Source organism: Salmo salar, chromosome ssa04 (assembly GCF_905237065.1).
Source record: "Salmo salar chromosome ssa04, Ssal_v3.1, whole genome shotgun sequence".
Taxonomy (NCBI): Eukaryota; Metazoa; Chordata; class Actinopteri; order Salmoniformes; family Salmonidae; genus Salmo; species Salmo salar.
Window position 1 is genome coordinate 90,085,218 of NC_059445.1, and position 12,698 is coordinate 90,097,915.

At 41.3% G+C, this 12,698-nt stretch overlaps 1 protein-coding gene across 1 annotated transcript in view; it reads left to right on the plus strand.

The window, feature by feature from the left end:
• Positions 1-561: 561 nt before the first annotated feature.
• Positions 562-12,698, plus strand: part of mia (MIA SH3 domain containing) — a 36,325-nt gene continuing 24,188 nt past the window's right edge. The window contains 1 exon segment of the mRNA NM_001146656.1: positions 562-732. Within this exon segment, the coding sequence (NP_001140128.1) occupies positions 609-732 (124 nt within the window). The 5' untranslated portion in view covers positions 562-608.

Genomic DNA, 12,698 nt, shown 5'->3' on the forward strand with positions numbered 1-12,698 from the left:
AAAACAAAACAACGTGGTGTCACGATGTAGGGTTCTGACTGTTCACAAGCAAAGTTTTTTGTTTTCTCTTAGAGGTCATGGGCCACCCTGCAGTCAGCAATACAGTCTGACCACAGACCTCCAGACAGGGCTGCACTCTCTCTGTAACACACTCACTCGCACTGCATTGAAGAATGTGTGCATGTGTGTGTCTCTGTGTGTCTATGTGTCTGTCTCTCTGTGTGTCTATGTGTCTGTCTCTCTGTGTGTCTATCTCTCTGTGTGTCTATGTGTCTGTCTCTCTGTGTGTCTATGTGTCTGTCTCTCTGTGTGTCTATGTGTCTGTCTCTGTGTGTATCTGTGTGTGTCTCTGTGTATCCTGTCCTCTTTCTAGACAGTGGGTGGACTGTGCTACTCTGGGACTGGGGGGGTGATGAGAGGTGTGTCTTCTGTGGGCCTGAACAGAGCTGTCCTGTCCTCTTTCTAGACAGTGGGTGGAGTGTGCTACTCTGGGAAAAGGGGTGTCTTCTGTGGGCCTGAACAGAGCTGTGTGTGTTTTCCTCCCCTTCTTAGCCTCTATTCAGACAGCAGAGCAGCAGAGAGAGAGAAGCAGAGTAAAGGAGAGAAAGATGTCTGCTCGAGGAGTGTGTGTGTGGGGTGTTGTGTTTTTGTGTGTTGTGTCTGTCTGTCAGGCCGGAAGACAGATGCCCAAACTCTCCAACAAGAAACTGTGTGCCGACGCTGAGTGTAGCCGTGAGTACAGATAGAAATACAGCTACAGTACTACTACAACTATACTGTTACTATACTACAGTACTACTAAAACTATACTGTTACCATGCTACATGTACAGTACTATTAATACTATACTGTTATTATACTACATCTACAGTACTACTAAATCTATACTGTTACTATACTACAGTACTACTAAAACTATACTGTTACCATGCTACAGTACTACTAAAACTATACTGTCACCATGCTACAATACTACTAAAACTATACTGTTACTATACTACAGTACTACTAAAACTATACTGTTACTATACTACAGTACTACTAAAACTATACTGTTACCATGCTACAGTACTACTAAAACTATACTGTTACTATACTACAGTACTACTAAAACTATACTGTTACTATACTACAGTACTACTAAAACTATACTGTTACCATGCTACAGTACTACTAAAACTATACTGTTACTATACTACAGTACTACTAAAACTATACTGTTACTATACTACAGTACTACTAAAACTATACTGTTACTATACTACAGTACTACTAAAACTATACTGTTTCTATACTACATCTACAGTACTACTAAAACTATATTGTTACTATACTACATCTACTGTTACTATACTACATCTACAGCACTACTAAAACTATACTGTTACTATACAACATCTACAGTACTATTAATACTATACTGTTACTATACTACAGTACTACTATAACTATACTGTTACTATACTACATCTACAGCACTATTAATACTATACTGTTACTATACTACATCTACAGTACTATTAATACTATACTGTTACTATACTACAGTACTACTATAACTACACTGTTACTATACTACATGTACAGTACTACTATAACTATACTGTTACTATACTGCAGTACTACTAAAACTATACTGTTACTATACATGTACAGTACTATTAATACTATACTGTTATTATACTACATCTACAGCACTACTAAAACTACACAGTTACTATACTACACCTACAGTACTACTATAACTATACTGTTACTATACTACAGTACTACTAAAACTATACTGTTACTATACTACATGTACAGTACTATTAATACTATACTGTTATTATACTACATCTACAGCACTACTAAAACTATACTGTTACTATACTACATCTACAGTACTACTAAAACTATACTGTTACTATACTACAGCTAAGGTACTACTAAAACTATACTGTTACTATACTACATCTACAGTACTACTAAAATATACTGTTACTATACTACATCTACAGTACTACTAAAACTATACTGTTACTATACTACAGCACTACTAAAACTATACTGTTACTATACTACAGTACTACTAAAACTATACTGTTACAATACTACAGCACTACTAAAATATACTGTTACTATACTACGTCTACAGTACTACTAAAATATACTGTTACTATACTACATCTACAGTACTACTAAAACTATACTGTTACCATGCTACAGTACTACTAAAACTATACTGTTACTATACTATAGTACTACTAAAACGTTACTGTTACTATACTGCAGTACTACTAAAACTATACTGTTACTATACTACAGTACTACTAAAACTATACTGTTTCTATACTACATCTACTGTTACTATACTACATCTACAGCACTACTAAAACTATACTGTTACTATACAACATCTACAGTACTATTAATACTATACTGTTACTATACTACAGTACTACTATAACTATACTGTTACTATACTACATCTACAGCACTATTAATACTATACTGTTACTATACTACATCTACAGTACTATTAATACTATACTGTTACTATACTACAGTACTACTATAACTATACTGTTACTATACTACATGTACAGTACTACTATAACTATACTGTTACTATACTGCAGTACTACTAAAACTATACTGTTACTATACTATGCTACATGTACAGTACTATTAATACTATACTGTTATTATACTACATCTACAGCACTACTAAAACTATACTGTTACTATACTACACCTACAGTACTACTATAACTATACTGTTACTATACTGTTACTATACTACATGTACAGTACTATTAATACTATACTGTTATTATACTACATCTACAGCACTACTAAAACTATACTGTTACTATACTACATCTACAGTACTACTAAAACTATACTGTTACTATACTACAGCTAAGGTACTACTAAAACTATACTGTTACTATACTACATCTACAGTACTACTAAAATATACTGTTACTATACTACATCTACAGTACTACTAAAACTATACTGTTACTATACTACAGAACTACTAAAACTATACTGTTACTATACTACAGTACTACTAAAACTATACTGTTACAATACTACAGCACTACTAAAATATACTGTTACTATACTACGTCTACAGTACTACTAAAATATACTGTTACTATACTACATCTACAGTACTACTAACACGATACTGTTACTATACTACATCTACAGTACTACTAAAATATACTGTTACTATACTACAGCCAAGGTACTATTAATACTATACTGTTACTATACTACAGCTACAGTACTACTAAAATATACTGTTACTATACTACAGTACTATTAAAATATACTGTTACTATACTACATCTACAGTACTATTAAAATATACTGTTATTATACTACAACTATTTTGTGAGTAAAGATACAACTACAGCTACCATACTATTATACTTCTACTACTATACTAATACTACCACCACTACCACTACTACTAATGCTACTACTACTATTAATACTATACTGCTATATGTTACTTTAGTCCGTATGTCAAGTGTCACATGGGATGACGCTGGAGAGACGAAGCAGGTACGGGGAGTAAAACATTTAATATAGAACGGACATGGAACGAGACAGTAACAGCGTCAGCGAACAGGTAACACAGACAAAAAACAATTAATGCAGCAGCGGGGAACAGAGCTGGGGAACTGACAAATATAGGGGAGGTAATAACAGGTGATGAGTGAGTCCAGGTGAGTCCAATATCGCTGATGCGCGTAGTGGATGATAGGAGTGAGTGATGTAGGGCAGCCTGGCGTGACGAGGGAAGGCAGGTGTGCGTAATAGATGGAAGGAGTGAGTGATGTAGGGCAGCCTGGCGCCCTCAAGCGCCAGAGGGGGGGAAGAGCGGGAGCAGACGTGACACCAAGTGTAGCCGTGAGTGCAGGTATAACTGCAACTACTATACTACTACTGAAATACTACTACTGAAATACTACTACTAAACTACGATAACTACGACTACTACTCCTACTGCTCCAACTAATCTACTACTACTATAATACTATGACTATTATAATATTACTACTATACTCCGACTGTAATTCCTCTACTCCTACTGTTACTACTACTACTACTACTACTATTATACTACTACTACTACTATTACTACTATTACTACTACTACTATAATACTAAAATACTACTACTACTACTATAATACTACTAGTATACTACTACTACTATTACTACTATTACTACTACTACTATAATACTAAAATACTACTACTACTGGTGGTTTTGGAGCAGTGGCTTCTTCCTTGCTGAGCGGCCTTTCAGGTAATGTCGATATAGGGCACGTTTTACTGTGGATATAGATACTTTTGTACCTGTTTCCTCCAGCATCTTTACAAGGTCCTTTGCTGTTGTTCTGGGATTGATTTGCACTTTTCACACCAAAGTACATTCATCTCTAGGAGACAGAACACATCTCCTTCCTGAGCGGTATGACGGCTGCGTAGTCCCATGGTGTTTATACTTGCGTACTATTGTTTGTACAGATGAACGTGGTACCTTCAGGCATTTGGAAATTCCTCCCAAGGATGAACCAGACTTGTGGAGGTCTACACATTTTTTTCCGAGGTCTTGGCTGATTTCTTTTGATTTTCCCATGATGTCAAGCAAAGAGGCACTGAGTTTGAAGGTAGGCCTTGAAATACATCCACAGGTACACCTCCAATTGACTCAAAGGATGTCAATTAGCCTATCAGAAGCTTCTAAAGCCATGACATCATTTTCTGGAATTTTCCAAGCTGTTTAAAGGCACAGTCAACTGAGTGTATATAAACTTCTGACCCACTGGAATTGTGATACAGTGAATTATAAGTGAAATAATCTGTCTGTAAACAATTGTTGGAAAAATGACTTGTGTCATGCACAAAGTAATGTCCTAACCGATAAGTATTCAGACCCTTTACTCAGTTGAAGCACCTTTGGCAGCGATAACAGCATCGAGTCTTCTTGGGAATGACGCTACAAGGTTGGCACACCTGTGTTTGGGGAGTTTCTCCCATTCTTCTCTGCAGATCCTGTCAAGCTCTGTCAGGTTGGATGGAGAATGTTGCTGCACAGCTGTTTTCAGGTCTACAGAGATGTTCGATTGGGTTCAAGTCCAGGCTTTGGCTGGGCCACTCAAGGACATTCAGAGACTTCTACTGAAGCCACTCCTGTGTTGTCTTGGCTGTGTGCTTAGGGTCGTTGTCCTGTTGGAAGATGAATCTTTGCTCCAGTCTGATGTACTGAGTGCTCTGGAGCAGGTTTTCATCAAGGATCTCTCTGTACTTTGCTCTGTTCATCTTTTCCTCTATCCTGACTAGTCTCCCTGTCCCTGCCGCTGAAAAACATCCCCACAGCATGATGCTGCCACCACCATGCTTCACCGTAGGGATGGTGCCAGGTTTCCTCCAAACGCGACGCTTGATATTCAGGCCAAAGCTTTCAATCTTGGTTTCATCAGACCAGACCTTTTGGCAAACTCCAAGAGGGTTGTCATGTGCCTTTTACTGAGGAGTAGCTTCTGTCTGGCCACTACCATAAAGGCCTTATTGGTGGATTGCTGCAGAGATGGTTGTCCTTCTTGAAGATTCTTGGGGACCTTCAATGCTGCAGAAATGTTTCGGTACCCTCAGATCTGTGCCTAGACACGGTCCTGTCTTGGAGCTGTACGGACAAATCCTTCGACCTAAGGGATCAAATTTAAACAGGATGCACCTTAGCTCAATTTCGAGTCTCATAGCAAAGGGTCAGAATACTTATGTAAATATGATATTTCGGGGGGGTTTCAGACATTTGCAAAAAAATTACTTTGTCACTATGAGGTATTGTGTTTAGATAGATTTTTAAACATTTTTTATGTAACCTTTATCTATCTAGGCATGTCAGTTAAGAACAAATTCTTATTTACAATGATGGCCTACACTGGCCAAACCCAGATTACGCTGGGCCAATTGTGCACCGCCCTATGGGACTCCCTGTAATGGTCCTGTGTGTAGCTGGTGTAATGGTCCTGTGTGTAGCTGGTGTAATGGTCCTGTGTGTAGCTGGTGTAATGGTCCTGTGTGTAGTGGTGTAATGGTCCTGTGTGTAGCTGGTGTAATGGTCCTGTGTGTAGTGGTGTAATGGTCCTGTGTGTAGTGGTGTAATGGTCCTGTGTGTAGTGGTGTAATGGTCCTGTAGTGGTGTAATGGTGTGTAGTGGTGTAATAGTCCTGTGTGTAGTGGTGTAATGGTCCTGTGTGTAGCTGGTGTAATGGTCCTGTGTGTAGCTGGTGTAATGGTCCTGTGTGTAGCTGGTGTAATGGTCCTGTGTGTAGCTGGTGTAATGGTCCTGTGTGTAGTGGTGTAATGGTCCTGTGTGTAGCTGGTGTAATGGTCCTGTGTGTAGTGGTGTAATGGTCCTGTGTGTAGTGGTGTAATGGTCCTGTGTGTAGTGGTGTAATGGTCCTGTAGTGGTGTAATGGTGTGTAGTGGTGTAATAGTCCTGTGTGTAGTGGTGTAATGGTCCTGTAGTGGTGTAATGGTCCTGTAGTGGTGTAATGGTCCTGTGTGTAGTGGTGTAATGGTCCTGTAGTGGTGTAATGGTGTGTAGTGGTGTAATAGTCCTGTGTGTAGTGGTGTAATGGTCCTGTAGTGGTGTAATGGTCCTGTAGTGGTGTAATGGTCCTGTAGTGGTGTAATGGTCCTGTAGTGCTGTAATGGTCCTGTAGTGGTGTAATGGTCCTGTAGTGCTGTAATGGTCCTGTAGTGCTGTAATGGTCCTGTAGTGGTGTAATGGTCCTGTGTGTAGCTGGTGTAATGGTCCTGTGTGTAGTGGTGTAATGGTCCTGTGTGTAGCTGGTGTAATGGTCCTGTGTGTAGTGGTGTAATGGTCCTGTAGTGGTGTAATGGTCCTGTGTGTAGTGGTGTAATAGTCCTGTGTGTAGTGGTGTAATGGTCCTGTAGTGGTGTAAGGGTCCTGTAGTGGTGTAATGGTCCTGTAGTGGTGTAATGGTCCTGTAGTGGTGTAATGGTCCTGTAGTGGTGTAATGGTCCTGTAGTGGTGTAATGGTCCTGTAGTGGTGTAATGGTCCTGTAGTGCTGTAATGGTCCTGTAGTGGTGTAATGGTCCTGTAGTGCTGTAATGGTCCTGTAGTGCTGTAATGGTCCTGTAGTGGTGTAATGGTGTGTAGTGGTGTAATAGTCCTGTGTGTAGTGGTGTAATGGTCCTGTAGTGGTGTAATGGTCCTGTAGTGGTGTAATGGTCCTGTAGTGGTGTAATGGTCCTGTAGTGCTGTAATGGTCCTGTAGTGGTGTAATGGTCCTGTAGTGCTGTAATGGTCCTGTAGTGCTGTAATGGTCCTGTAGTGGTGTAATGGTCCTGTGTGTAGCTGGTGTAATGGTCCTGTGTGTAGTGGTGTAATGGTCCTGTGTGTAGCTGGTGTAATGGTCCTGTGTGTAGTGGTGTAATGGTCCTGTAGTGGTGTAATGGTCCTGTGTGTAGTGGTGTAATAGTCCTGTGTGTAGTGGTGTAATGGTCCTGTAGTGGTGTAAGGGTCCTGTAGTGGTGTAATGGTCCTGTAGTGGTGTAATGGTCCTGTAGTGGTGTAATGGTCCTGTAGTGGTGTAATGGTCCTGTAGTGGTGTAATGGTCCTGTAGTGGTGTAATGGTCCTGTAGTGCTGTAATGGTCCTGTAGTGGTGTAATGGTCCTGTAGTGCTGTAATGGTCCTGTAGTGCTGTAATGGTCCTGTAGTGGTGTAATGGTCCTGTGTGTAGCTGGTGTAATGGTCCTGTGTGTAGTGGTGTAATGGTCCTGTGTGTAGCTGGTGTAATGGTCCTGTGTGTAGTGGTGTAATGGTCCTGTAGTGGTGTAATGGTCCTGTGTGTAGTGGTGTAATAGTCCTGTGTGTAGTGGTGTAATGGTCCTGTAGTGGTGTAAGGGTCCTGTAGTGGTGTAATGGTCCTGTAGTGGTGTAATGGTCCTGTAGTGGTGTAATGGTCCTGTAGTGGTGTAATGGTCCTGTAGTGGTGTAATGGTCCTGTAGTGGTGTAATGGTCCTGTAGTGCTGTAATGGTCCTGTAGTGGTGTAATGGTCCTGTGTGTAGTGGTGTAATGGTCCTGTGTGTAGTGGTGTAATGGTCCTGTGTGTAGTGGTGTAATGGTCCTGTGTGTAGTGGTGTAATGGTCCTGTAGTGGTGTAATGGTCCTGTGTGAAGTGGTGTAATGGTCCTGTAGTGCTGTAATGGTCCTGTAGTGGTGTAATGGTCCTGTAGTGGTGTAATGGTCCTGTAGTGCTGTAATGGTCCTGTGTGTAGTGCTGTAATGGTCCTGTAGTGGTGTAATGGTCCTGTAGTGGTGTAAGGGTCCTGTGTGTAGTGGTGTAATGGTCCTGTAGTGGTGTAATGGTCCTGTAGTGGTGTAATGGTCCTGTAGTGGTGTAATGGTCCTGTAGTGGTGTAATGGTCCTGTGTGTAGTGGTGTAATGGTCCTGTAGTGGTGTAATGGTCCTGTAGTGGTGTAATGGTCCTGTGTGTAGTGGTGTAATGGTCCTGTAGTGGTGTAATGGTCCTGTAGTGGTGTAATGGTCCTGTAGTGGTGTAATGGTCCTGTAGTGGTGTAATAGTCCTGTGTGTAGTGGTGTAATGGTCCTGTAGTGCTGTAATGGTCCTGTAGTGGTGTAATGGTCCTGTAGTGGTGTAATGGTCCTGTGTGTAGTGGTGTAATGGTCCTGTGTGTAGTGGTGTAATGGTCCTGTGTGTAGTGGTGTAATGGTCCTGTAGTGGTGTAATGGTCCTGTGTGAAGTGGTGTAATGGTCCTGTAGTGGTGTAATGGTCCTGTAGTGCTGTAATGGTCCTGTAGTGGTGTAATGGTCCTGTAGTGGTGTAATGGTCCTGTAGTGCTGTAATGGTCCTGTGTGTAGTGCTGTAATGGTCCTGTAGTGGTGTAATGGTCCTGTAGTGGTGTAATGGTCCTGTAGTGGTGTAATGGTCCTGTAGTGGTGTAATGGTCCTGTAGTGGTGTAATGGTCCTGTGTGTAGTGGTGTAATGGTCCTGTAGTGGTGTAATGGTCCTGTAGTGGTGTAATGGTCCTGTAGTGGTGTAATGGTGCAGGACAGCAGATATGAGTAATCAACGTACTTTACTCAAAATTACAAAAATACAAAGCAACATCACGAGCCCACAAAAACGGACCGATGTACAAAGAACAATCATTCACAAACAAAACATGGGGAACAGAGGGTTAAATAATAAACAAGTAATTGGTTGAGTGAAGCCAGGTGTGAAAGACAAAGACAGAACAAATGGAAAATGGATCAGCGGTGGCTAGAAGGCCGGTGACGTCGACTGCCGAACGCGGAGAGGGACCGACTTCGGCGGAAGTCGTGACACTCCCAATCACTGCAGGTTGTGATACAGCGTGGATTCGAACCAGGGTGTAACGGGCGTCGTAAGGATTAGACCAAGGTGCAGCGGGAACGTCTACACTCATCTTCTTTATTAAATCAAAAGAAGGAAAAACAAACAAATCACGTATACAAAACAACGAACGACACTAAACAGTCCTGTCAGGTGCACAGACACAAAACAGGAAACAACTACCCACAAATCCCATAGAAAAAACACCCCTCTTAAATAAAACTAGAAGCAACGAGGAGCAGCTGCTTCCAATTGAAGGTCAACCCCATTAACTAAACATAGAAATAGAAAGACTAGAACTAACATAGAAAAACACTAACCTAGAACATAGACCAAAAACCCCGGAACACTCTAAACAAACACCCCTCTTACATAATAACATAGCCCAACAAACCCCGAACCACATAAAACAAACACCCCTCTTACATAATAACATTGACCAACAAACCCCAAAACACTCTAAACAAACACCCCCTGCCACGTCCTGACCAAACTACAATAACAAATAACCCCTTTACTGGTCAGGACGTGACACAGTAAAGATGCAGTGCCTTAGGTCGCTGCGCCACTCGGGAGCCCTAATGACGTGGGGGAAAAATAATTGAATCCATTTGAGAATAAGGCTGTAACGTAACAAAATGTGGAAAACATCAAGGGGTCTGAATATTTTCCTGAATGCTCTGTACTTGGAGAACCCAGTGGATTCTGGTAGCATTTAATTGCTGATTCTAAGATTTGTAATTTCTAATGTATATGTTTTTGCTGTTTGTTCTTTGTTTTAGGGTTAGGGTTAAAAAAAAAACATTGTAGAAGGGGTTTATCCAGACATCTCCATTTTGGATAGACAGCTCTTTGTGTTGTTGTTTGTTTAAATGTTCCAATTTTCCCAGAAGTGGTTTGATTCTGTGGATTCTTCAATTACATTGAGCTGATTTCTGACGTGCTGTTCCTTCTTTTTCCGTAGTGTATTTCTGTATTGTTTTAGTGATTCACCATAGTGAAGGAGTAGACTCAGGTTTTCTGGGTCTCTGTGTTTTTGGATGGACAGGTTTCTACATTTCTTTCTTAGGTTTTTGCATTCTTCATCAAACCATTTGTCATTGTTTTTAATTTTCTTAGGTTGTCTGCTGAAAGGTCAAATATACTGTTTAAAATTTCTACAGCGAAGTTTACACCTTCACTATTACAGTGAAATGCTTTGTCTAGGAAGTTGTCTAAAAGAGATTGAATGTGTTTTTGCCTAATTGTTTTTTGGTTGGTTTCCACACTACTTTCCTTCCATCTATAGCATTTCTTAATATTATTCTGTTCCTTTGGCTTTGATGAGTCCTGATTGAGTATTGCTCTGTTAATGTAGACTGTGATTTTGCTGTGATCTGATCTGACTATGTACAGACCCAGCGTCCAACAGAGCTGTAGGAGTTGTGACCTGTTTTTGTTGGTTATGTTGTCGTAGTTGTGTCCAGGGGGGCATATGGGGGAGGGAATGCTGTCACCTCCAGGTAGATGTTTGTCCCCCTGTGTGCTGAGGGAATGCTGTCACCTCCAGGTAGGTGTTTGTCCCCCCTGTGTGCTGAGGGAATGCTGTCACCTCCAGGTAGGTGTTTGTCCCCCTGTGTGCTGAGATTGTCAGGTTCTTGTCCAGTTCTGGCATTTAGGTTGCCAGACTAGTACATGTCCCTGGGCCTGGAAATGATTGATCTCCCCCTCCAGGATGGAGAAGCTGTCTTCATTATAGTATGGGGATTCTAGTGGGGGGATATAGGTAGGATGGAGAAGCTGTCTTCATTAAAGTATGGGGATTCTACTGGAGGGATATAGGTGGGATGGAGAAGCTGTCTTCATTAAAGTATGGGGATTCTAGTGGGGGATATAGGTAGGATGGAGAAGCTGTCTTCATTAAAGTATGGGGATTCTAGTGGGGGGATATAGGTAGGATGGAGAAGCTGTCTTCATTATAGTATGGGGATTCTAGTGGGGGGATATAGGTAGGATGGAGAAGCTGTCTTCATTAAAGTATAGGGATTCTAGTGGGGGGATATAGGTAGGATGGAGAAGCTGTCTTCATTATAGTATGGGGATTCTAGTGGGGGGATATAGGTAGGATGGAGAAGCTGTCTTCATTAAAATATGGGGATTCTAGTGGGGGGATATAGGTAGGATGGAGAAGCTGTCTTCATTAAAATATGGGGATTCTAGTGGGGGGATATAGGTAGGACGGAGAAGCTGTGTTCATTAAAGTATGGGGATGCTAGTGGGGGGATATAGGTAGGACGGAGAAGCTGTCTTCATTAAAGTATGGGGATTCTAGTGGGGGGATATAGGTAGGATGGAGAAGCTGTCTTCATTAAAGGGGATTCTATTGGGGGGATATACTTTTTTTAGCACACAGGAGGAGATTTTTCTCTGTTGAGATAATTTCCTTATTAATTTCTAGCCAGATGTAAAATGTTCCTGTGAAGGAGAGTGAGAGAGCAGGTGAGAGAGAGAAAAAAGAAGGGGGAGAGAGAGAGAGCATACTTAAATTCCCACAGGACACCGGATAAGACAGGAGAAATACTCCAGATTTAACAGACTGATCCTAGCCCCCCGACACATAAACTATTGCAGCATAAATGCTGGAGGCTGAGACAGGAGGGGTCGGGAGACACTGTGGCCCCGTATCGTCCGACGATACCCCCGGACAGGGCCAAAAAGCAGTAATACCTTGAAATCAGCCCTAGCCTTAACAGGAAGCCAGTGTAGAGAGGCTAGCACTGGAGTAATATGATAAACATTTTTGGTTCTAGTCAAGATTCTAGCAGCCGTGTTTAGCACTAACTGAAGTTTATTTAGTGCTTTATCTGGGTAGCCGGAAAGTAGAGCATTGCAGAAGTCTAACCGAGAAGTGACAAAAGCATGGATACATTTTTATGCATCATTTTTGGACAGAAAATGTCAGATTTTTGCAATGTTACGTAGATGGAAAAAAGCTGTCCTTGAAACAGTCTTGATATGTTCGTCAAAAGAGAGATCAGGGTCCAGAGTAACGCCGAGGTCCTTCACAGTTTTATTTGAGACGATTGTACAACCAAGATTAATTGTCAGATTCAACAGAAGATCTCTTTGTTTCTTGGGACCTAGAACTAGCATCTCTGTTTTGTCCGAGTTTAAAAGTAGAACATTTGCTGCCATCCACTTCCTTATGTCTGAAACACAGGCTTCCAGGGAGGGCAATTTTGGGGCTTCACCATGTTTCATCGAAATGTACAGCTGTGTGTCATCCGCATAGC